At 36.5% G+C, this 27,726-nt stretch overlaps 1 protein-coding gene across 4 annotated transcripts in view; it reads right to left on the bottom strand.

Moving 5' to 3' along the window:
- PDE4D (phosphodiesterase 4D) overlaps positions 1 to 27,726 on the bottom strand; it is a 1,241,089-nt gene that overhangs the window by 1,002,842 nt on the left and 210,521 nt on the right. For 2 of the 4 annotated variants that reach the window (XM_079144026.1, XM_079144025.1), the window contains exon 3: positions 14,305 to 14,370. The exons of 1 other annotated variant lie outside the window; for it this stretch is intronic. In XM_079144026.1, the coding sequence (XP_079000152.1) occupies positions 14,305 to 14,370 (66 nt within the window). Of the gene's footprint in view, positions 1 to 14,304; positions 14,371 to 19,913; positions 20,061 to 27,726 lie in introns of those variants that run through there. One more of the 4 variants, XM_079144029.1, reaches the window with a different exon arrangement.

Here is a 27,726-nt window from a genome sequence, read left to right as displayed (position 1 = left end):
GATTTCAAATTGTGGTAAAAGACTTCTATTCTGCAAGCAGTTTCTCGAACCAAAATAATGAAAAGTGAAAGAAATAATGCCGTTGGCGTTAAATAATAACATCCCCATAAGGATTATTTATACCTCACAAACTCTGGCTGTTTTTTATTTTGGATTTTAGTACTGTTGTTATAAAATTGTCTATCCAAATTTATAAAGACATAAATGAAACTAATATTCCCAGAAAATGTGATCTATGCTTTTAACTTGTCTCCTGGGGAGAAGATGAAATAAACCTAAGAGTTGCTAAATAGCTTTTCTGCAAGAAACTCCTTTATGGAATGAAGTTAAGCAAGAGCTGGTAGAAGAAAGATCATATCAAGTAGAACACCTCCATAACAATGCACAAGTTTACCATTAGGTAGAGGGGAGTGGCGAGGGGAAAGGGTGTGGGGGTAGGAAGGACAATAGAGTGAAATAGACATTATTACCTCATGTACATAAATGACTGCACAACTGAGGTGATCCTACAATGTGTACAATCAGAAAAATTAGAAATTATACTCCATTTTTGTATGATTTAACAAAATGCATACATGCATTCTACTGTCATGTATAACTAATTCAAATAAATTTTAAAAATTAAAAAGTTAAAATAAAATAAAATACTCTATCTTCTTAATATGTTTTTGTATGTGATTTGCCAGAATTTTGCTAAGGATTTTTGCATCTATGTTCATCAGGGATATTGGTCTAAAGTTTTCTTTCCTTGATATGTCTTTGTCTGGTTTTGGTATCAGGGTGATACTAGCTCCATAAAATGAGTTTGGAAGGGTTCCCTCCTCTGTTTCATGGAATACTTTGAGAAGTATTGGTGTAAGTTCTTCTTTGAGGGTCTTATAGAATTCAGCTGAGAATCTGTCTGGTCCAGGGGTTTTCTTGGTTGGTAGACTTTTGATAGCTTCTATTTCATTGCTTGATCTGCTTAAATTGTGTATGTCCTCCTGATTCAGTTTGGGAGGATCATATGTCTCCTCATGGTATTGGCACCAAAATAGACAGGTAGACCAATGGTACAGAATAGAAGACACAGAAGTACAGTTATCTCATACTAGACAAAGCTGCTAAAAACATACAAAGGAGAAAAGATAACCTGTTCAACAAATGGTGCTGGGAAAATTGGAAATCCATATGCAGTAAAATGAAACTAAACCTCTAACTCTCACCCTGTACAAAACTCAACTCAAAATGGATCTAGGACCTAGGAATTAGACCAGAGACCCTTCACCAAATAGAAGAAAAAGCAGACCCAAACCTTCATCATGTTGGCTTAGGATCAGACTTCCTTAACAAAACTCCCAAAGTACAAGAAATCAAAGCAAGAATCAATAAGTGGATGGATTCAAACTAAAAAGCTTTTTCTCAGCAAAGGAAACAATCAATAATGTGAAGAGAAAGCCTACAGAGTAGGAGAAAATCTTTTCCTCACACACTTCAGATAGAGCACTCATCTCCAAAATTTATAAAGAACTTTACACCAAAAACACAAAGAACAAAGAAATGGGCTAAGGAACTGGGCAGACACTTCACAGAAGAAGATACACAGATGATTAACAAATACATGAAAAAGTGCTCATCATCTCTAGTAATTAGAGAAATACAAATCAAAACTACCCTAAGATTTCATCTAACTCCAATTAGAATGGCTGTTATCAAGAACACAAGCAATAGTAAGTGTAGGCATTGATGTGGGGAAAAAGGCACACTTATACATTGCTGGTGGAGTTGCAAATTGGTGCAGCTACTCTGGAAAGCAGTATGGAGATTCCTCAAAAAGCTTGGAATGGACCCACCATTTGACCCAGCTATCCCACTCCTCGGTTTATACCCAGAGGACTTAAAATCAGCGTACTACAGTGACGCAGCCATGTCAATGTTCATAGCAGCTCAATTCACAATAGCTAGATTGTGAAACCAAACTAGATGCCCTTCAGTTAATGAATGGATAAAGAAACTGGTATATATACACAATGGAATACTACTCAGCCATAAAGAAGAATAAAATTATGGTATTTGCAGGTAAATGAATGGAGTTGGAGAATATCGTGCTAAGTGGAATAAGCCAAGCTGGAAAAACCAAAATTGGAATGTTTTCTCTGATAAGTGGATGATGATTCATAACAGGGGCAGGGGCAGGGGGGTGACAGAAGAATACAGGAACTTTGGATTGTGTAGAGTGAAATGGTGCAGGAAGGGGGAAGGGAAGGGAAGATAGTAGACTGAGACAGACATTATTACCCTATGTACATGTATGATTACAGAAATGGTGTGAATCTATGTTGTGTACAACGATAGAAATGAAAAGTGGTACCCCATTTGGGTACAATGAATCAAAGTGCAGTCTATAAAAATAAATAAATATATAAATAAAAATTAACAAATAAAATACAAAATTTATACTGCCAATTCTTTTCTTCTTTTTCCCCATAATATTTTAGAGAATAAAGAAAATGGCAGTATTGTCATCCACGCATAGTATAACACCAAAAGATGAAAATGTTCCTTGTTCATTCTTACAAAAAAAGAAATTCCTAATCCTAATTATTTATTGATCTAGAACTTTCAGTAGTTACATTGACTCAAACCTTAATGTGAAAGTATATTTTATGTTTACCATACCAATGTATTGCTTTTAGCTTCTTCAGGAAACCAAAAATATCAGTAAAATTAGAAGTTCTACCTATTCAGGCAGTGCCATATTTTTTCAATTAAAATGTGAACACTTGATTGTGCATGATACTGGAACAGTGGCTACACAAGGTTATATAATTGATGAAACCTATAAAACATGGCATTTGCTGAGAATTGCCTCCTTTTGTGCTATGGGCACCTGAGAACTACAGTAGCAGCTTCCTATGATATAGCACTATCTAGTTTCTTTAATTCTAGTTGAGGATTCCCTGAGTCTCTAACTCCAAGGTTTTGGAATTACTAGGCAAGCTTTTAATTATCTGTGTTACACTGTTCTGTCTTGTGTGAAATACCTAAAGTGGTCTCCAGTCTCTCCCCTTAATCTGTTCGCTGCAATTATTCCCTCTCCCATCTCATACTTCACAAAGGGGGGAAAAGTAAAAAGCCATAATGATAACATAGAACTGAAAGAGATTCATCAGGAAACCAGAATTCAACAGATAAAGAAGTGGAACTAATGCAGAACAGTAGAGGACACTACAGCTTGAAAAGGTATAAAGGAGAAGGAGAGAGGGAGGGAGGACTGGGGAGGGAGGAGAGAGAGAGAGAGAGAGAGAGAGAGAGAGAGAGAGAGAGAGAGAGATTCTCTCTGAGTCTTGCATAACCAGAGAGGCCTAGAATTCCAAAACATCAAGTAGAATGAAACCAGGAGGGAATAAATGAGTGATGTGGGTAGCTGACAAAAGGCATTATGATAACAAGTCCCTATATGTAGAAGTAAACACTGCCCAACCCCGTGGGAAGGAGAAGAATCCATAGTTAGGCCCCTCTATAAGATGGAAATATCTGAGGATTCTTCACTAAAGAGAAAAACTTAACTAAAATAAAATACTACTACTACTACTACTAATAATAATAATAGTGCCCCCAATGAAAGTCTCCCACAATCTAGCAGGCTCTGATCCCCCTGTAAACCTAAATCACAGCCCCATCCTTCTGATGCAAAGTGCAAGTCACAATCCACTCAGCTTTTCATTCCTTAAATTTGAATAAAAAGATGATCTTGGTACATGAGAAATCTGAAGTAAGCTTGCCCAGAAAGAGACAGCCCACGACATACAAGATAAAATGCCTCCAAATGAAACAGGGATAACTGGGGAGAGAGAGAGAGAGAGAGAGAGAGAGAGAGAGAGAGAGAGAGAGAGAGAGAGAGAGAGAGAGAGAGAGAGAGAGAGAGTGAGAGTGTGTGTGTGTGTTAGTTGCTGGGGATCAAACCCAGGGTTTTCTGCATGCTGAGCAAGCACTCTTAACTGAGCTACATTCCCAGACCTGGAGAAGAGAAGAAAATTTGAAAATACTTCTGATGACTATCAGCTGAGAATGTTAAAAAGTATTGTTAAATAAAACAAAACCAATGTATCACAGTAATGTTTCTTGTCAGAGAACAAGACAGAGCTAAAAAATACAAAAGGAGTGTTTTAACATCCAATGGAAGGAGTAGAATATAAATATGAAAAGATTTCTAAGTAGAATTTTTTAAAGAGAAAAACAAAAAATAAGACAGAAAAGATAAAAGATATCAAATATCATTTAAGAGTTCCAACATCCAACCAATATTCCTGGAATAAGGGAATAGAGAAATAGAAGAAGATAAATGATCAAATACTGTACTCCCAGGACTTAAGGGCGCAAGTTTGCAAGTTGAAATGATCCACAGCAATGGGCAGAGGTTGCAGCAGTAAGCTAAGGCTCCCACGGGAATCTGTCCAGCTACTGTAAAGAAAGGACATCAGATCTAAGGGGAAGCCACCCCAGGGTCATACTGAAGGCCACAGCAGCCACCATAGTATCCCACTTTGCTAGAACCATTTCCTTCATCCTCATGAGTTTAACTGCAACCAAACTCTGATGACTCTCAAAAATGCGCTCAAGTTGCAACCTGTACCTCAATGCCTCCAGGTCTTCTCTTACCTGCCTATTTGGGAGGAACCTTAAAAATACAATATTTTCAAACTTAATTTACCATCTTCCACACACACTGGCTCTGCCTCCCCTTTCTCTATCCCTAGTTGGCACTATCATCCCTCCATCCAGAAACCAGCAACTCAGGAGTCACCCTGACTCTTCTTCCTCTCTCATTGTCAGCATCAAGAGCCACTTGGTTGGGTCAGTTTTACTTCCTTCTTAAGTCTCCTCTGTCTTCTCTTGTCCACCCTTAGGAACTTAAGGTAGATTTGTATAAATCTGGAATAATCAAAGGCAGTGTTGGCAAAGCACCAGGAAAATTAATTATGGAGCTGGATAGAGGTCAAACCAGACCAGACCATATACATAAGGAAATATAAATATTAGCCTGCAAACTTCATCAAGTAAGGGTGTCATTTCAAGTAAACAGGGAGAGTATGGCCTTTGTAACATATGATGACAGAATAATTAGTTGCCCACTTAGATAATTAGTTGTCAAAAAAATTAGTTCTTTTTGACATAATCACAACTACAGATAGAAATGAAAAAAAAAACAGGAATATAAAATTATTAAAGGAAAAATTAAATTATATAACTCTGGGCTAATAAAGACCTTTTTTTAAAAGAAAACCAATATAAAAAAAAAAAAAAACAGGAAAAATTTATAAATGCTAATTACTCTCCTAAAATCTTTAAATAAATTAACTTGTCTAAATATTCACTAACGCAATATAAGTATTATGACTATGTCTTCTTACAGGTGAGAAAAACTGATGCAAAAGGATGAAGTATTTTCCCAAGTGCACATAACTTTAAAACACCGAGATGGGATTCTAGCAGAAGCCACCTGTCTCCAGACACTGCTCTCTCAATCAACACATTTTACTGTCTCACAATAACTGTGAGTACACAGAAATTTTACAATCTGGACAAGAAAACACCATAGAAAAGTTGAAATATGCAATATTTATCATACATTCAACAAAAGTAATTTGTATCCTAAATGTAAGAACTTCTCTAAATCAACCAGGGAAAGATAACCCAATGCAAATAAAGGGGACAACAATTTGAAAAGGCAATTAATGGAAGAGAATATGAAAGTCATTAAACGTATCATATTGTTTACACTTTCACTTGCAACCAGAGAAATGCAGATTTAGAAAACAGTGTTGTACTATTTTGTAGATTGGTAAAAGTTTTAATAAAAATATCAAGAAAGATATTTTTAAAATAGTATTTGGCTGTTGTGTTACTTGTCAATATGTATAATAACTAAAAATGTATATTTTTTTGAGTAAATAGTTCCTATTCCTAAGTGTCAAACATATAGAAAAAAATCACCTTTATGCATTAAAAAGAAAACAAGTGTTAATTACTGCTTTTATGTAAAAACAAGAAATAAATGTGTCCATGAAAGCAGAATCATTAAATAGGCTGTATATTATATACTATGAATGATTATTTAGCTATTAGAGGTGATTAGCTACATCTATATTTAACAACATTGATAGATTTTCAAATATAACATGGGGTAGGAAACACATTTTATACAAGATGATTCGTATGAAAACCCTCACTCTCTTTATTCCCCCTAACCAAAAATTTATCCAACACTGTATATATTCTACAGATATAGATGTATGTATGTAAGGCATGTAAGGATGTAGAATGTGGCTTTATTTTTTTTTTTTTAGAGGATAATCTATTCAATGATTGCCCATATAGTCAAACAGTTAACTTTCCTCAAGTGCCAAAGAGAAATGTTCTTAGATACTTGTTAAAGGTGACGAGACAGATTTTATCCAGACTACTGCAGTAGCGGGAAGGGTGAAGCATCCCCAACCAAAGGGGCCTGGGGGTTTGACAGGGAGAACAAAGGAAACAAAGGGGGTGTGGGGAGGTAAAAAGGTTGGAGGAGGGACTGTAGTCCATGGGGATGAGGAAAATTACAGAAGAGGTAAGTGGGAAATTCTGAAAGGGTTTAGAGATGTACTTTTTGTGGATTACCAGTGTTGTCTTTTCTCTGTGGCAGACTCAGCATGGGGCTGGGACAGTTTCAGGGACACAAGTCAGCACAGGCAGAGGCTGGTTCAAGTGTGGTACAGCGATTCAATGTGGGAGTTTGCATTTCACAAGAGATGTCAGTAAAACAGGAATTTTTAAGATAACTCAAGTTTACAGGAGGAAAGCAGACAAGACTATGAACGCCGATGTGACACTGAGAGATTGTGGAAAGAGGAGACAGGTGGGCTGCCATCAATGGACAAAGTGTCAATCATGTAAAGTGAAAAATAGGAGTAAAAGCATCTGCCTTGAGACAGAGATAAAAGAGTTAAAAGGTAAATGTTCACTGAGTTTAAAATGTCAATGCAACAAAAAGAAACAAATACAGAAAACTATTGATTTCCATCACAGACCTCTCTCTCTCAATTTCCATAGATGAGTCCATAGTGCTTTGATAAAAATGTTTTCTTTAAAAAAATATTTTTTAGTGGTAGATGGACACAATACCCTTATTTTATTTATTTATTTTTATGTGGTGCTGAGGATTCAACCCCGTGCCTCAGACATGCTAGGTAAGCATTCTACCACTGAGCCACAATCCCAGCCCCTAATAAAATTGATATAAACTTTTCCCAACACAAACAAATGATAAATGTTTGAGTTAATACCAATTACCCCGATCTGATTATTACTCATTCTCATTGTACTTAATGTCACACTGTACCCCATGAATATGTGCAATTATTATGTATCAATTAAAAAAAATGTAAGATAGATGTTAAAGGATTTGCAACATGTAAAAACTGCTACATTTTTTTAGAAAAGGTTTTGCTTTAGAAAACAAAGACTTTTTCTAAAATATGTTATTTTATTACTATGCAAAAGGCTTATTAATATTTTAACAAATTAATATTTTAAAATATTTTAATGAACATTATTCTAAAAAGGGAATAATAAAGTTAATATTGTTTGCCTGAATTATTCTCTTTCATCCATTAGGATTATAATAGAGCTTCATAAGAGCTAACGTTTTAGTTGGGAAGGCACATTTTTCTATCTATGTCCACATAATATTAGAATTTGATAAATGGGAAAGAAAGGAGGTAACTCAATAAAGAAATACATTTATGTGAATATAAAAATTCACTCTGCCTGTTGGGCACATGCCTGTAATCCCAGAAGCTCAGGAGGCCGAGGCAGGAGGATTGTGAGTTCAAAGCCAGCCTAAGACACTAAGCAACTCGGTAAGACAAAATAGGTCTGGTCTAGGGATGTGGCTCAGAGGTTCAGTGCCCCAGAACCAAAATAAATAAATAAATAAAAAGAAAAGAAAGAAAGAAAGAAATCCACCCTGAAAATAGAATAATGCTTTTATTTCTTCATAAATAGATTTGAGAAAATAATTTAAGTGTTTGTGTAAGACAGTAAGGACGGTAGTGCGGGAAGGGGCACAAGGAAGGGTATTGGTTTTTTCAAAGAGATTAGTATAATGTGGCCTATGAACCACTCAGTGCAAAGCAATACAGGCTCCTCTCTGCCCACAGTGGTGTAAACAAAAACATGATTGTGAAAATTGTTTTTAAGAGAAATTTCCCCAATATATTAATTTTCTTTGTTCCATTTCCCTCCTCGTATCCACCTGTCAAACTATTTTGTCCCCTTTCTCCTTTGAACTCCTTGGCAGTCATCACCATCTTGATTTCTAGGCTTAGTTGCTCTTATCATGTCAGCCTTCACTTCCACACAGTCCTCACCTACCTCCCCCTACCTTTGTGCATCACAAACAACAACTCACAATCCAGTTAGAGCCACCTTATTCAGCACCTAGGGTACTTTAGGCTGTGTTCAGCACGTCATATGTGGCAGTTTACTACTGAAGACAACTGTCAAGGGAACTTTCATGACAACCACTGTGGCATAATTATTTTAATCTCAGTCTCCTTTTCTTAAGAAAGTCACTTTTTTAAAAAAGCTGATACATACTTACTTTAAATAATTTACATATAGAAGAATAACAATGATAAACGACAATGAACAAAAAAATTATGATCTCCCTTCCAGAGAAAATACTAAAATGATCCCAAACATCTTTATAAGACTGGTTCTTTATGATGGAGAAAGAGAGAGAGAGAAAAAGAGAGAGAGAGAGGAGAAATATTTTTCTAAAAAATTAGATTATATGCTTGTTCTTCTTATTTATTAAATTTGCTTGTAATTGATGCTAACAGAAGAAAAATAATTTGAAGATAGACTTACTAAATTTTACATAACCATAAGATATATTTACAAAAAGATCCAGGTAGAATTAAGAGATTACGAAAACATTGAAGATTTGGGATTTCCTTTTAAACCGTTTGATTTTAGAAAATCCATTTTCTTAGCTTTGAATAAAGAGCACCTAAGTACTTTTACATTTTTTCACTTGATCCTCCCCTCCCTTTCGCCTTTCCTTCCCCTCTTTCTCCTAATTGTTATTCTTACAATGATAACAATTATAATATGTTAATCTCTATAATCATAATCCCTGTGATTTTTTTTATAGTTCATTCTACAGATAAATGTATTCCAGAGGAATTGCTGTGTAATATTCCTTACCATGGCTTGTAAATGACACATGTATTTGTGTGATTACTTATTAGTGGATTTCTTCTCCCCAAAGACCAACGGTTCCATGAAAGCAGGAACTCTTTTCTCTTTACCATTGTAACATCTTAACCTTACCTCAGAGTGTCTGGTGCATTAGAGGTATTCAATAAAAATTTGTTGGCTCAAGAGGCAAATGTGTTGAGTCCCATGGAATATATACATGGAATAATTAGAATGGGTTTCAGAAGAGGATGTGGTGTTCAGGAAAAGCATTACAGAAGATAATGCTTTCAAGGAACATGAATTTTGACAGATGAGTATCTCAAGTCCACATGTATATTTACTCCAGGGGCAGGATGGAGTGGGGGCCAGCAGGAAATGGGCCCAGTGAGATGTGTACCTGATACAACTCTATTCATTATGTGTGTTTCATACTCAGAAAATCTTTTGGATGAATACCTAAATGTTAACTGTAGTTATGGGTGGGAAAATTGATTCCAAGTAATTGTTTCTTGTCTGTGTACCTTTCTCTAAAAATTATCTTTTAAATAATAAGCACATATCACTTTAATAATCATTTAGGAATATCATCTTCATTTTGGAAAAATTTGAATCCATAACAACTAATTTTTATGGAGGGCTTACTATATTCCAGGAAAATGCTCTAAGTAATACGATGGATTCATTACATATTTGAAGACACCTTTGAGATAAGTTTTATTGTTTTCCTCATTTATGAATGAGGAAAATAAGAACACAGAAAAATTAAATAGTTTGGACAAGGTCACACAGCTAGTAAGGACAACTAGCATAGAAACCTAGCTGTCTAGTTTCAGAGTTCATGAGACTTATGTCTAGCTACTTCTCACATGAGAGCAAAACATGGATAATCAAAGTTCTTTACAGCCCTCTATTAGAAGAAATTCAGGCAGCATCAATGATACATAGACTGCCCCCATCTCTCAATCTTATTCTCTTAAAAGAATTAATGCTGTCCAACAAAGACTATTGGGCTCCTTTATTTGTGTGTCACTCTCAGCATCAGGGCTGCCTGAATGGCTGGGAATATGTCATTTAAAAACTGTTAGGATGCAGTCTCCTGAGTAAGGTATATGTGAAATCAAGCCCCTCCTGTATTATTTCTCCATCTTCTTTTTAGATTAAATCAATGGATAATTCATCACCTTGCCTTAAAGGGCCATTTCAAAACGCTTCACTTGTATTGGCATTTCTGTTCCCAAGTATAAATGCCATGCCTCATCAGGGTCAAGTAATGAAATGTGATGTCTTCTATTTGCTTGTGTTTTCAAGGGCATTTGGTGAGGGTGCATTTCTACACCTTATCCATCATCTCACACTGCCTTGACTGCAAAAAGTACAGAAACTGCAGGTAATCCTTACCTCTAGGCAAAGTCTCTGCCCTAATGTAGGACAGAAAACCAAATACAATAGTGAATCATTTCTAACAAACCTTGAATACACACATATGGCATTGTGACTTCAGGGTTTCTCTGATTTTCTTTTTTGATCAATTCACAAGGGTTGGAAATGCATGTGTCCAGAATAAGTTTCTCTGTGCCAAGAAGCTTTTGATTATACTTTTAAGAAATTGGGTGTGTGAGATATAATCTATGCCTAATCCAGATTCTCTAATAGCCAGGCTACTGCAAATAGAGTACACATGTGTTTGGGTGTATGTGTATATATGTAACCTTTTTCAAGTACAAAATTTTTGTTTTACATGAACGTTTCATGCTGTATCTCATGGTCTTTAATAATGTGAAAAGGCTACATGACCTCAAACTTGTTACTAATAACTTTAAACAGTATATTTAATGACACACTATATATTCTTTCTTGATAGTTCCATTTAGTTATTTTGGGGCCATCTCTTGATAACACAGGAGAATTTACACAGCCAATTCAGTTCAGGACAACAATGTAGATGGATGACCTAGTAAAAGAAGTAAAATATTCAATTAGGGATCTAAACTCATTTGGTTCAATTCATCATATAATTATAAATTCTTTGTTCATTTTGTAGTGTTGACTCCTTGCTGAAGAAAAAACAAATCATCCCAGGAAAATGACCAAGGAAAGCTAAAGCTAAAATGAAACAATGGTTATTCTCTTTTATGCTTTTGTTGATGAGTCACCTCATTTGTAACCATTATCCTGGCTTAGTCTACGTTATTTAAATTCCTTCTTTTACCTAATCTCATTTGCTTCCATCTATACTGATTTGCATTGTTTTCTCTTGAGACACTGTGCAAAGGAAAATGATTGTGCTTTGATCTACTCATATGTTCTTTCTATAATCCAGCAGAGACCTCAACACCCAGTGCAGCATTTTACTCTCACACAATTACGTTGTCATCCATCACTATCGAAATGTTTATTCCAGAAAAACTGTTCTGCATCTCTGAAATTTCTGGTGCTTCTTCAATGATCATGAGCAATAAAATAACAAACTGAAAGAGGAAAAAGAAATCTCAAACACAAATTCAATAAAAAGATGACATTTTCTTCCCTCTCGACACGGCTACATTCCCTCTTCTGACATCTGATGTGTTCACTCATGTAAGTCCACATTTTACTTTTGTATATTCCTTCAGTCTCATAAATATGGGTGAAAAAGCTGAGCTGTTCTGTATTTTCCACAGCTAAACTCAAAGTACTTTGTTCTCTCTCCTAAGGAATAACATGTGATCCTCAAAGTGAGCTGAAGTGGCAGAGTAGGGAAAGAGCAAAGGAGACTAGCCTGGCCAGAATACAGGTCTCTGCACCACTGTGAACACAGCATAGGACTGAAGGAGATGGTAGGAGATTCAGTTTGTTTTCTCATGCAGGAAGACATGCTAGTCTCCCTCATAAGTCACTCTATGTCTCAAAATAACAAATGAACTGCTAATATTTTGTGCAAATATAAGAATATGCCTGGGGTTTAGAAATTCTAATTGAGTTTAAGAGAATACTTGTTATGGTTTAGAAGTGAGGTATCCCTCAAAAGTTCACATGTGAGAACGCAAGAAAGTTTACAGGTGAAATGAGTGGGTTATGAAAACCTTCATCCTCTGACAGGGATTAACTGAATGGTAAGTGCAGGCAGGCAGGGTGTGGCTGGAGGAGGTGGATCCTTGGGGACATGATTTTTTGAGGTATATATTTTGTCATTGGTTAGTGGAGCTATCTCTCTTTGCTTCCTGGTTCCATGTCCTGAGCTACTTTCCTCCACCATACTCTTCTGCCATGATGTTCTGCCTTATCTCAAGCCAAAAGCAACGAAGTCAACCATCAATGGATGGAGCTGAAATTATAAGCCCCCAAACAAACTTTTCTTCCTCTAATTGTTCTTGTCAGGTCTTTTGGTCACAGAAAAAAAAGAAACTAAAAAGTACATTAGAATATCACTGTATATTTGTCTTTTATTTTTAATTGTGGCAAGAACACTAAACATAAGAACTGCCCTCTTAAAAAAATGTTTAAGAGTGCAATACCTATTGCTGACTATAGGTACACTATTTTATAGAGGATCTTTAGAACCTTTCATCTTGTCTGATCTGTAACTCTGCACTTCCCCCTACCTCCAGGCCTGGTAACCACAAATACTACTCTTTCATTCTATGAATTTGACAACTTTGGATACCCCAGATAAATGTAATCACGCAATATTTATTTTTCTCTGACTCACCTATTTCACTTAGTATAACACCTTCAAGTTTCATCCATTTTGTCAAATATGGTAGAATTTCTTTTTTAAGACTGAATAATATCCCATTGTATATATGTGCCACCTTTTCTCATCTATTCATCTGATAATGGGCACATAGTTTGCTTTTTATTTGTTTCCGTGGAATTGAGTTTTGCTATTTTTCCCAGGCTGGTCTCTAACTCCTGGGCCCAAGATACACTCCTGTCTCAGTCTCTGGATTGCAGGTATGCAACAGCAAGCCCAGCTTTACACACAGGTTGTTTCTACATCTATGTCATGTATTAGTCTCAAGAATTTAGTACACATCTTTATGAAAGTTATTTCTAATTTTTGTCAGGTAAATCATATAACGCCACTTCATTAGGGTCAGCTAACAGAGATTCATCGTGCCCCTTTGTTTGGAACATCTTTGCCTGGTTCTTCATTTTCTTGGACTCTGCACCTGAGTCTGAGCATTAGACAAAGCAGGCACTCCCTCCACACCCAGTTTTTGCAGAACAGCCCCTGCATGGTAGAGGACCACCACCAGACAGCCCATGTATCTGGGGGCCTCCACCCAGGCTTTCCCTCCCCAGGTAGAAACAAGCAGCTGTAGGTTTTGTCAGTTCACTCTGTGCTGAGCCAGGAGGCAGGACTACGGCAAACCACTGTCTACGTTCTGTCCCTGCAACTAGACTATGCATACCAGTCAGAGCCCTAGGATTAGTAAAGACAGACGCTAGTTGTCTGGGGAGCTCTGGAGAAGTTGGGGCGCTGGGCTCATAAATGAACTCTTTCCTTCCCTGGGGGAAACTGAAAGCTGAGACTTTTCATCTACTTATTCTGGGGTGAGTCACATTGGGGTCCTAATTAGAATAAGATATATTCCATTCTTGCATAATTATATAAAAACAGATTCTACTGTCTTATGTAACTAAAAAGAACCAATAAAATTTTAATGTAAAAAATAATAATCTAAAAATAAATTTAAAAATAAATGTAGTCACATTGGGAGTTAGGGTTTCTACATATGAATCTGTGGGAGGGGAACAGAATTCTTTCCACGACACTCACAATTCTCTGGATAATTTCCCTTTACTTAACACTATTGTTGAAAGAAAAATACCTAGACCAGTTGAAATGTAACACTATCAACTGAAAATCCATAGTATAAAACGCCTTTTCCGCTTACTTCCCAAGCTAGAAGTGACCATACACATCAATTCAAGCAAATAGGAAGCTGACAGGTGCTGTCACAGCAAATAGCCAAATTCCAAATCCATTTTGAGCACAGTGAAGACAACTATACATCCAATAGTTGTAGAATTCATAATTTCTCTGTGGCATAAAAACTTGTCCATCTTTCTTGAATTCTTCCATTCCCTTACCTTCATCGGGAATTCCATCTCAACCAACTCTGTGATGCAGCTGTGTACTGTCCATGTGGTAAGCTCCTATCATTAGAATTAAGCCCATTGATAGATGAAGGGGTTGCAGAAAGCACACAGGTTTGGGGACCAATCAGTCTTGATTCTTACTGTTAACTAAATTATTTACTCCCCTGTCAGAACTTGGCAAGTTATTTAACCTCTTCAACTGGAAGTTTCATTCTTTGACAAAAATAGAACCAAGAAAAACTCAGAAATTTTGAATAGTAGAGATAATCAAGTAATGGCATATAGGATTATGCCTGGAAAATAGATTAATAGATTAATGACTTGCTACATGATGCTTAGAAAGAAGATGATGATGAAGATAAAAAAGAAGAAAACAGCAAGAAAAAAAATCTACTTAATTTAAAGGGTATCAATAAGCAACCAAAATTATCTTTTTGTTTACTATAAGAAACTACACCATTTTGGGGAAGAGAAAGCTAGGGAAACTATACTACTCCAGTGAATATGTAGTAAAAGGCCTAAATTCTCAAAATGTTGGGAATGCAGGGTACATCAGGACAGAGTGGGAAGAAAGTGATGTCAGCAACATAATGGGATAGAAAGCCCTGGACTCTCCCTCCCACCACAGACACAAAAACTCAGCAGCAATCCATGGATAAATTGCTTTTGTGAGAAATCAGACACCAAACAAAAGGTTCCTGCACCCACGGAGACCCTGAAACTAGACTCTGCAAAATCAGTAGACAGATTCAGAACACTCTTCATAGAGACCTGCCCTGTCACAGCGCCTGAAAACCAGGAAGATTTCCCCGAAATCAAGGAGATTCACCTAGAGGGGGGAAGGATTTGGTTTATTACCCAGAGACTTTCCCAAAAGGGAGACCCAAAACTCTATACGACGTTTCTACTTCATAAGGGTAGAATCCTATTCCAATAGGGCAGGTGCCATTATGAGAAGAGAAGGAGATACCAGAACTCTTGCTTTCTCTTCTGTATGAGAACAAAGTTAGAAAGGGGCCACCTACAAGCTGGAAGAGAGGCCTTGCCAGGACCCAAATCTGTGGGCACCAGATTCTCACATTGCCAGTCTCCAGAGCTATGAGAAAACTCATTCCTGTTGTGTAAGCCACACACTCAATATTTTGTTATTGCCACCTTCCTTTCATCCTCCTCTCTGATGAGAGTTTGATGTTTAGCCCAAATGGAGAGAGGGCTTATAGTCAGGAGACAAAATATTTATGTCAAAAACACAAACAAACAACAAAATCCCTCTCAGTTATGCATTATGGTCCATAGGACAAAATACAGCATGCAATTGGGGAGAAGGTCAGTTCCTGCACTACCTCATGTGTGTTAGTATCTGAGACCACAGATGCATCACTGTGGCCCCAGTAATCAAGCATACTTGAGAATGGCCACCCTTGCATGACCACTTTCTTCTGCAAGAAGGAGGGATTGAGATAAAGGATAACAAGGAACACAATTGTCTTCAGCACATTTAAAACATTTAGGGCTTTTGGAAATAATGAAAGGAGATTTTCATAGAATGGAGAAGCAGGGAGGATAGGAAGAGACCAAAGTCCTATAGCTGTGCAGATGGGAGAATAAAACATATTGCACTTAGGACAATGGTGTTAATGTAATCTCATTTGTATTCAAAGGCTTTGTGAAGTCTGGGAACACTCAAATCCATAAAGTGAAACATTATAATCTATACTAATACTTGCTTTTTATCACATGGTTATTACAATGTTATTCCTGAAATATAGTATTGGCATATTTTAATAATAGAATTTTTTTTCTTTTTGTTCATTGCTTTTACAGAAGAAAGTATTTTTTTATCCACATCAGATATTCTTGCCTAGTATTTTCAGGAAAAACTCTGACACACTACTAAAAATATATACACATTCACATTTTCATTTACATATAAATGTAATTTATTCAGTATTTCTATGCCTTTAGAAATACATATCTTAATGCAAAGTGATCTTCTCAGAACGAAACAATTACCAGAAAAACGATCTAAGTAACATGATGCTTATAAGACAGGTATCTCTGAGAAAAGGCATGGAGGAATCTGACAAATTACTGTCAGGTATCCTACTTAAGAAATACTGAAAGAGAGTAGCGTCAAATTCCTCAACATAGCTGAAGTCAGTTTTGAAGCAGTTGATTCAATCTTTCAGGTTATTTCATATGCTTATCCATGCTTTAGATAAAATGTATTCATCACTAGTGAACATGTCAAACAAGAGACCATAGTAAGACAAGATAATGGTCCCAGGAGCCTTTGATTTAGCTACACTGGCAGGACCCAAGGCAGAACAGAATTTCTACTCCCAGAATGGATATGGTTATAGGAAATTGGTAGAGGAGGTTGGGGGAATGCTACACTCTGAGAAGCATTGCAACCAGAAGACAAGTAACTTCTAACCAAAAGGGGGGAGGGAGAGATTTATGAATATGCCACTACGCCCCCTCAACTAACTGCCCCTAGTCTTTTCCCACAGACTCCATATCTTCCAGAGCTCCCTTTTCCTTGCTTGGTGGCATGTACTTGCAGGGCACTCTGAACCTTCATCTGGTCTAGGATTCAGATTCTCATTCATGGCAGTGCTACATGGAAAGGACAGAGTGATGTTAGCAGTCCCTTCTTCAAATAAGGGGATTCAATGCTGGAGGGTCACAGACTTGACGCTATTTGGAAGCAGAGAAGTGGAAAACAGGGCTCTGTTCTGTGTGCAGGCCCCTCCTTGATTTTCTAATACCTTCCTCTTGACCATGTGCAGCTTCATAAAATGGGTGCATCTTGGAGGGTGACACAAAGTCCTCTGGTCCAGTCACTCCCACCTTGTCCTGTTAGCACTAAATCAATTCCTCTATGCAGGAATCTCCCACCATACTAGCCTTTCCAGCCCAGTATCAGATAACAAAGCAATCTGAACTTGCCTTGCTGAGGCCAAGTTCAGTCTTCAGCTGGGTGTGTTATGGGACCATGGCTGGTACAAGCACCAAGACTCATTGGGAGGAGGAGAAAAAAGAGGCCACATGTTCTCTGCCTGCTCAGTACTAAGCACTGTGCTCTGAACTCTTGTTTTCTATTCATATTTTTTCAATCATCCTCTCACTTTCTTTCTTTTGCTATTTATTTTTCAAAAGTTTTAATTGATTATTTTGCATTCACTAGTTCTAAATTTCTTTCCTTAGTCCTTAATTTTATTTGCTTCTCATGTTTGTTTTTAATGATGTGATCTACTCTTTTACCTTTATATTTGCTCCAATTTTATTTCTAACCTTTGGTTCCATTTGTCTCTGACTTTTTTATTTATTGTTTCAAATTTAGTATAGTTCATCGTACCGTGAATTCCTCCTGTTCACCTTTTTCTTTGTTAGGATTTTAGTTAAATTTTTACCCCTCTTTCTACTTTTATCTTACTTTCCACTATTAAAAAATAAATTCCATCCCCTCCTAATTTGTTCTTCTTCATCTCATATTTTTAAATCAACATATTCGCTTCATCTTCTCTTTAATTTTCCTGGTTATCTCATCCACAGGATAGTAGGCCTTCAGTCTGTCAGGAATATCAAAAGCTCTTTTCTCCCCAGGCTTTCCCAGTAGGGCCCTCTCTGGATACCTACATTAGTCTTTTCAAGTACATCTCTTCAAAATTTTAATTCCAAGAAATTCAAAGACCACAGGTTAATAATTTTCTTTGAGGTTGTAGTTCTTTATGGATTATTGCTGAATGCTAATTTGTTATGTCATCAAGCCCACTTCTTGAATTTCTATGTATATTTGACATGCTAATGATCAACCTTTGGTAAACATTTTGGCTGTGGTTGACAACAAAGGACGATGTTTAGAATTGGGGAAGACCTAGAAAGAAATCCTTAATGAGTGACTTTCAAACTTTTGGATATAATATTATCTAAAGAAATTTTGATCGACTACAATCTAATATCTAATTTTCTTTTCAATGTACATTTAAATATTTGCAAGGGATCTGCTAACCAGTTGTAAAATTGAAATTTTAAAATAAAATTATTAACATTTCTAAAAACACATTCAATGAAATCTAAATGCCATGGTAATTTGGTACATTCCATTATCCATTTTTTAAATTAAATATCATTGAATTTAATTTGTCTTCCATAACAAAAAAATTGTTACTGGTTATTCTTGAATTTATATTTCCATTTTCTTAGGAAATGTTGTCAAGCTTAGAATATATTTAACCTTGAAAGCATTTTATAGCACTACTCTAATTCTCTGCAACATCAAAACATAAATTGAAATTTAATTTTTGTAAAATCCAAGGGAGATCAGGGAAAAGAACCAGGGGGAGGGAGGAATGAAGAGAAAGGAAAATACTGAGGAAATGATATTGACCAAATTATAGTGTTAAATTTTGAGCACATACAAAAATATAATGACGAATCCATCATTATGTACTAACTATAATGAACCAATAAAAACTGTGGAAAAAATGTATTGTACCAGGCATGGTGATGCACCATTTATCTATCTACATAGTTTTTGAAAATCTCAAAAAATATGGATTCTCAAAAAAAAAAGGAATCTCGAAAGTACATATTCTCAAAAAATATACAGATAGATACTGTGGTCATAATGCTTTAAGCGTTAAAATTTTGCTTTTGAGGGATTATCATGACAATTGCAGAGTTTAGTATAAAATCATTCAAGACATTTTATACATTTTAATAATTATCATAAAAAATTTAATTTTAAATTAATCATTTAAGAGATGATAGCCTTAAATTTCTCTACCTACTAATTTATTTGTATTAGAATGATAAAAGCTCAGCATAAATTTTATTCCTACATTTTAGTTTTATGGTAAATTCTTCTATAAATAAGCATATGGAGATGAAGAAGTTATGTTACAACAACATCATTAAATTTCTTGAACTCTTGGTACATTGCCAAAAAAAGCAAGTGATGTGATATCAAAAATGTGATAGTTGGGAATGCCCAACTATCAGCTTTGTATCTGAAGTTGATCCATCTCCACTCCTCTAAACGCAAAGACTTAATAATCACACTTCCTGCATGAGAACTTTAGTCAATCATTAGAGTTATTCATTTTTAATAACACTACCAGGACAGTATTTCAAATTGTCCCTTTTATTTCTATTGCAAAAGTTTTAGATTCCATACCAATGCACCATAGTGAAAGTAAAGCTGGGGAGGAGTCGACTGTTTCTTTTGTAAAATGTGAGAGTAACAATTAGGAGAAGGGAAATTTGGGGGAGGAGAACTTTTAACCCAGCTGGGTTGGTTCTCTGGTAGCTGTTTTAAGAAAGGTAATTGAGGCTCTAAAAGGGATGTTCTTAAAATTATTCATGATCAGGTACCCTGTTTAATGTCTTTGCATACCCCCAGGTAAACTTAACCACTTTGCAGACCACAGCTCACAGTAATTGCTTGGGTCTAACTTTGGTGAGGGTCTGTGAGGTATAAAATCTCCCCAGAGTCATTAATGGGAGAAGGTTCAATATCATATCAACAGCCAGACCTCAGATGCAGTTCTACATGAGGTGCAGTGCAACATGTATTGAAAAGATGGGCCACTTGCCTGCTTGACAGGGTCACAGGTTCTTTAGTTCTGGTCAGGCACAGCTGACAGCCTACATCACTGACCTTGGGCCCCTCTGGCCAACTCCTCAGTGCACAGGGAAGCAACTAAGAAACACCTTCTTGGATTCTTTATTCCTCTGAGTCATTTAGAGTCTGAAAAGGATAGCTGCATCAAAGACATGAACACTTCTTCACATCCTTTTCTCCTTCTTTTCATTAAGGGAGACTTCTCCCCACTTGACTTCTACCCCTCATCATAGCAGAACCTACTGCAATATTTTACAAAATGGTTTTACCTCCCAATTCAGTCTCTGAAACAGACCTTTCCTCTCTTCTTGCTGACCCTCTGTGTCATAGTTTGAATGCTTATGTGCCCCCAAATCCATATCTTGACATCCTAGCCCCCATGGAAAAGGTAGGACTTTGGGGAGACAATTAGTTTGTAAAAGTGAAGTCATCAAAATGGGGACTTATGTATAGAGATCAGAGAGTGTTATCCTCTCTGCTCTCTACCACATGAGGATGCAATAAGAAGACAGCCATCTGTAAACCCAAAAGGAAACACTTGCCGTACACCGTATCTGCCCGTGCCTTGATCTAGGCCTTCCTAGTCTCCAAACCAGCCACATAAATGTTTAACTACCAGCTCTGAGAGCTACTCCACTGCAGAGTTGAGCTGATCCATTACCAGACTTATTTTTAGGAACTGGCCTGGAATGATTGGTGCTCAAAACTCATTGGTCAGATCTAGAAGCACGACCTCACCAAACAGGAGCCAGGAAGTGCACACCAACGCTTACATGGAAGGAGGTGGAATGTCACTATTCCTACCCAGCTGTCCTTTCACTCTTCATTCCATGCCATTTCCTCTTCCACTGTCCCTGCTTTCTGTCAGGTCCTCAGCCGCCCTTGGGGCATGTACTTCCTCTACTCAGATTTTCTTCTTCCCCCTTTGCCTACTACTTCTCATTTTTCTGGTCATTACTAAAATAATTCTTTCTGGGAGAAGCTCCCTGCAACATCTCTCCTCCCTTTGTCTCAGGCAATGCCCTCTAGTAACTCTTTATCAGGGTTCTCTGATCTGCTGCTTTTATAGCTCTCATATTCAATTGTAATTATAAGATTCTTTGTTTACCTGATTAATTCATATCAGACCCTTCCATTTAACCATAAATGCCCTAAAAGAAGTGACCGGGTTCCATTTTGTCCACCACTGTAAATATACCTGATGCCTAACTTGCAATTATGCAAAATATATTTGTTGAGTAAATGAAGGAACCTAGGATCCTTTTAGGATTTTACCTCAAATACCTTTAAAATAAAATTTTCCCCCTACATTATACCAAAATTGCATAATTTTGAAATTAGTGTTATATTTGATAAGACATATTGAGTAGTATAAATAAAACAGGGGCACAGCTCAGTGGTAAAGCAGCTGCCTAGCATGTTCCAGACCCTGGTTTCCATCCCCATCACTGAAGTAAACAAAAACAAAACAGGGGGGGAAAAAAAAAAAAAGTAGACTGTTAGAATTAGTAACATGCTTAAGGGAAAAACTCTATTATGAAATTTAGTATTCTTTCAAAGGAAACAGATTCATGCAAGAAACCCTGAGTTTGATCAGCAGATGTAATTATCAAGGAAAAACTGTCACTACTATAGAAAATCAAATCCTAAACTCTGATAAGGTATCACACCTGGGAAGTTTTATGTGTGAAACAACCGTGTAGCCATTACCCACATACTGTGTGGGCAGTACTCTTTCATATTGTATGAATGTTCCTAAAAAGTATCATGATAAATAAAGCACACACAGAACTGTTTAAGGAAGTTTCCCTAGAACTGTTTAAGCTTCAGCCTTAATAATAGCTTGTTCCTTGCCAGCAGTTTATCTTTAGCAACTCTAAGGGCATAGTCTGGCCTGGCTGGAGCCAAAGGTTAGGTTTCACTATTTGTCAAAGAGACAGCTCTTGACCCCATTTGACTTTTAACTTTTTGGTTTATTAAACATTTCCTCCAAAGTCTAAGCCAGTTTTCTTCATTGTGAATTGAAAATTGAGGCTTTTCCGGCTAACAGTTCTGTAAAAGAAGCAGATAAGCTATAGGCCTACTTATATTTTATATTAAGCACTGTTTCATACCTTATTACCTTGTGGAAAAAATTCACAATTAATAGTTCAAGGATATTTGTAGTTTTTATCTCTGAGTTCATATGAACAAGAATTGGTAATGGGCTAACCTGAATGGATGCAAAACAAACTCCTCATCTGATGATTAATGTGGCTGCAAGAGCAGGCATAGAAATGGGGTTTTAGGCATCAGCAGGAAAATTTCAGTAGAATTTCATAAGACTGGGCTGTAATCCTATTCCTTTTTAAATTGTAAGCTCATTATTTGACTAATTATGTGACACCACTCTTATATAAGTTTGAAGATCTTACCCACTTACAGATATTGGAAATATGATGTTCATGTTCATGACAGTGATTCTTAACATCTAACATCTGTGTGTGTGTGTGTGTGTGTGTGTGTGTGTGTGTGTGTGAAAGAGGGGGGGGGCTGTTTGAGAACTTGGTAAAAATGATTGGTCATCTCACCACCTCCCCAAAAAGGCATATATCTTAGTCACCAAAATATGCAAATATTTTCAAGGGATTTAGCAGTCTATTTGAAGTGCATGCAGGGAAAGAAAAAACAAAACAAATAAATTTCAGAACAACTGTTTTAAAAGGACATCATCTTTGGTCAATGTCCTAAATATTTAACTCTCAAAATCAATTTTGCAAGATTAAGTCTATTAAGTAACTGTTAATCCTACTTCCCTAGGGAGTAATCCACATTCAATCATCAGCAGTTACATATCATTACTGAAATATTAAAACATTCTCTGTCCTGGTTAAGAAATAGCTGCTACTTTGAGCACCTCTGAATCCTCAACTGATAACCTGCCCATTCCTCAGAATTCCTGGGACCAGTCTGCAATTCAGCAAATGGGAAACTGTAGGCCAAATGACATAGCAAGAGCCTCCACGTTGCAGAGTCCCCCAAAAAACCAACACCAGTTTTGACATTCGGTGCCCATTCAGGTGAACATGCCACCTGAATTTAATCCTTTAATTTTTTCAAGAGTTATAATCTAATTGGAAGGTAAGAAAGAACACCAGAAACTTTCTTTTAGCTATTGAAATTGGAAGTATAACAAAGCAGTAGGCTTTTTTGTCCTGTCCTGAAAAGATTATTTTTGAGTGAAATTTCTAGTTGGAATGCAAGAAATGAGAGGGGAAGGGAGTTGGGGAAGAGAAAACTCTAGGTACTTAGGGAAAAGAGAAGAAGGAAAGGGGAAATGGTTTGCAGTCACTCTAAGTGTGTTTGACTGCTTGGCTTCCCTTAGGAAACCATGGCACCCTCATTCCATAGGACACTGGCAGATCCTCACTTCCCAGCCACCAGAATACCCAGTCATAGTATCTCATTTCCCTATTAGTAGTATGTGTCTAAAGAGTAGACATATAATCTAAACCATGAGCCCAGCAGAATCCTTCTCCGTGTTGATGCAGAGAGCTCTAAACATGAAGAGGAGCAATGGGTTTTTCCACAGCAGACACTGCTGCCCTTTTCCTTCTGGGTGGAAGAAACCTGTGCACAGACCAGACTAAGAGGAGGTAAGAGACAGGTGGAGAAAACAGTCCTGCCCAGTTCTATAGTTATTCCTTTTATCTTTAAGTCTCCAAATACCCTTCTAAGATAGCTAATATGTTGTCATCATTATTATTGTTATTATTGAAACTGCTTAAGCTACCTTAAGTTGACTTTTTGTCCCTTGTGACCAAAAGAACTCTGACCAGTTAGAGAGTTATACTACTGGCCATGTTTATGGCAAAAAAAAAAAAAAGAGGAGGGCATGTAAATAATGCAATTATTATTGATCAAGATTCAAAATTCTAAATGGAAGGGAGAACTTGCCAATATTAATAAAATAACATTTGCAGCAACCTATGATCATTTTTAAAATACATGCTCCGATAATGTTTTAATTGCTTTTGTTTTTGTACCGGGGATTACTTGTAGTCCTCCTGCCTCAGCCTCCTAAATCACTGGGATTATGGATGAACACCACTGTGGCAGGCTTAATTGCTTGTTAATTTCTTAGTGATAAAAAAAAGCATGAGAACCACTTATTATAATCAATAAAATATTTTGCAGTGCACAAGAGCCACACTTCTCTGATAGCATATATATACAGATAGATAGATAGATAAATAGATAGATTCAATCTAGTTAAATGCCAACTAGAATATGCATTTACATTTGATAATTTATGGTAACAAAGTCATATATTTCTAGGTGAAACAATAGAGCAAGTTGGGAAAGAACTTTTAAAATACATTTTTCCAGTAAGATAGAGTATGTGGAGCTTTATTTCTGGAAGAAAAATACTTAGACTTTCTGATATAAAATCAGATAGGAAATTATTGGTTTGATTATTAAATAATCTATTACCCAATATTCAATGATCTTTAGAAATAAGGCAACTATACAATATTCAATTTAACCTATGAATTTTTTTCACATTTAAAAATTGGTATTCTATCCTTTCTAATGACTAAACAAGACCATGAGTACCTTTTATGAACCACTGCATAATTATTTCCATTCAGTAGAGAGAGTTATTAAGCTTCATAGCACTTACTGAAAGCTTTAGCCATGAATAGAATTTTCCATAAGAATAGAAATCTCATCACAATGATCTGAAGAGTAGATTGTAAGGTACTATAAGGGCAAAAGGTTATAAAGCAGATGATTTGCAATGATTCCATCCACTGCCTGAATGCAGCACATGATTGTCAACTCTAGGCAGAATAAAGGGTCCTGGGGACAAAGTGAGGAATTTTGCACCTCAAAAAAATACTTTTAACTACATCAGAAGAAAGAAGATAAAGATTTTTCACTCTAATAGTGAACTTCCTTTAATTCCACTACAAGGAGGGCCAAAGGGAATCACCAAGCAAATATCACCCACAGTTAGAACTAAGCCAGATTTATTTATTAATGTGAACAAGGCTGTAGGCTAAATTATGATACCCATACAGCAAGATTCATGATCTTGAGCCATTCTTAATTCTGGGGCATTGAAAACAACCAAACCCATAAAGGTACATTACTGGACTGCATTCAGGTGAGCACAAACAGGATTCACCATGCAAACCTACCTGACTAATATAAGCATGTCATTGGAATGGATTCCAGACTTAGCATACCAAATCTTTCAGAACCAAACCTGAAACCAATAGATTACACATGGTTAAATATCTGATAGATCAAATGTATTCAGGAAAAGATACTGTGGAGGTGTGTAAATCCCATAAAAATGTCAGAAGGCAACCCAAAATCATAGGAGACAAAAGCAAAAATGGACAAATGGAATTCTGTTCAACTAAAAATCACAGCAAAACAGCAAACAAAACAGCAGGAAAGAGAGACAACCTACAGAATGGGAGAAAATATTCATAACTGTACATCTGAGAAGAGGTTAGTGAACAGGATACATAAAAGGAACTCAACAAAAAGCATCCCCCAAATCTCGCAACAGATGTAAATAAACATTTTGAAATGAAGATATACAAATGGTACAAAGACTTTTAAAAATGTTCAACATCAGTAATCATCAAAGAAATGTGAATCAAAACTTCAATGAGATACCACCTCACTCTATTAAAATGGCTATTATCACAAAGACAGAGATAGCCAGTACGGAGGAGCACACCTGTAATCCTAATGGCTTGGGAGGCTAAGGTAGGAGATTGCAAGTTCAAAGGTTGTTTTGGCAACTTAGTGAGGCCCTGAGCAACTTTAGTGAGACCCTGTCTCAAAATAGAAAATATAAAGCACTGGGGATGTGGCTAAGTGATTAAGCGCCCCTGGGTAGCAAAAAGTAAAACATCTACTGAAGGCTAGGAGGTGAGTTATTGGAAATCTACAGGGACACTATAAGTCAATAGAGGAAATCTGCAATATCTCAGAGTTTCACTACTACAGGGGTAGATACCTGAGCAATATGAGAAAACAAGGGAAGAAAATGTCCCAAACAAACCTAGATGCTACATCAATAAAATCCAATGACAGCATGGCAGAAGAAATGTCAAAAAGGGAGTTCAAAATGTACATGATTAAAATGATCAGAGAAGCAAATGATGAGATGAAAGAGCAAATGCAGGCTTTGAATGATCGCACCAATCAACAGTTAAAAGAGCAAATGTGGGAAGCAAAAGATCATTTCAATAAAGAGTTGGAGATACTGAAAAAAAAAAAAAAAACACAAACAGAAATCCTTGAAAGGAAGGAAACAATAAACCAAATTAAAAACGCCATAGAAAGCATAACCAATAGGATAGAACACCTGGAAGACAGAACCTCAGACATTGAAGACAAAATATTTAATCTTGAAAACAAAAAGTAAAACATAAAAATAAATAAATAAATAAAAGACAAAACATTAAACTAAGTCCTAAGGATGTGGAAAAGGGAAGCTTTGTACACTGTTGGTGGGAATGGAAATGACTAGAGTCCTTATGGAAAACAGAATTGTAGTTCCTCAAATAATTAGAAATAGAATCCCAACATCATTCAGTAATCTCATTACTTTATATATAACCAAAGGAAGTGAAATTCTGTTTATTGCAGCACTTTTTACATCAGCCAAGAAATGGAAACAACCTAAGTGTCCACCAACAGATGAATGAATGAAGAATATGTGATACATACACACAATGGAATAGTATTTGGCTCGAAAAGGATAAAATCCTGTCATTTGTAACAACACAGATGGAACTGGAGGACATTAGGCTTAAGTGAAATGAGTCAAGTACAGAAAGACAAATACTACATGATCTCACTCATATGTGGAACTAAAAAAGTGGATCTCATCAAAGTTGAGAGTAAAATGATGGACACCAGATCCAGGGAGAATACCAGGAAGGGAGGGCTGGGTAAAGGTTGGTAAACAGGCAATAATTCATAGTCAGATGGGCGAAAGAAGTTCTTATGTTCTATTACATTAAAAGATGACCACAGATGACAATAACAGTCTATACATTCTTTCAAAGCTATAAGCAAGGATTTTGAATATTTTTACCAAAAAGGAATAATACTTACTTGAGGAGAAAGATATATTTACCTTGATCTGAACATTACACAAGTATAGGTGTATAGAAATACCACCTGGTACCCCCAGGAGAGTGGAGTCTTGCTTTTTGCCCAGGTTGGCCTTGAACTATGTCCTCAAGTGATCTTACTGCCTCAGTCTCCTGAATAACTGGGACTACATGAATTCGCCATTGCACATGGCTAGTACAATTTTTATGTTTCATTTAGAATTTTTAAAATGAAACAACAGCTTAAAGAAAGACATGAGATGGGGAAGCAGGTGTGGAACCTCTTTGGAGATACCGTGAAATAATACTGCCATCAAACAAAAAGGATGCAGGGAGCATGGATTCTGTCCTCAGTTTCCCAGGATGGTGTGTGTCTGACCTCTTTTCATCCTCTGAAAGGATTCAATGGATTTCAACCATTCTGGAACCCCTAGATATGGTCGCCATGGACACTGTGCTCTTCCTGGCTCTCCTCTTTATATTCGGGAGGGTGACCAAAGTGAGTACAAACAAGAAAGAGACTCTCTCTGCTTCACCCTTGCTCCTGCCCTACATTTAAAAAAAATTTTTTTAATTTTTTCTAATGTTATACATGACAGCAGAGTGCATTTATGCATTTGATAGAGCATATATATATGGAGTATAATGTCTCATTTTACT

This window comes from Sciurus vulgaris, assembly GCF_902686455.1.
Source record: "Sciurus vulgaris genome assembly, chromosome: 6".
NCBI classification, from domain to species: domain Eukaryota; kingdom Metazoa; phylum Chordata; class Mammalia; order Rodentia; family Sciuridae; genus Sciurus; species Sciurus vulgaris.
Note: the sequence above shows the minus strand (reverse complement) of the source record. Positions and strands in the feature narration are given on the sequence as shown.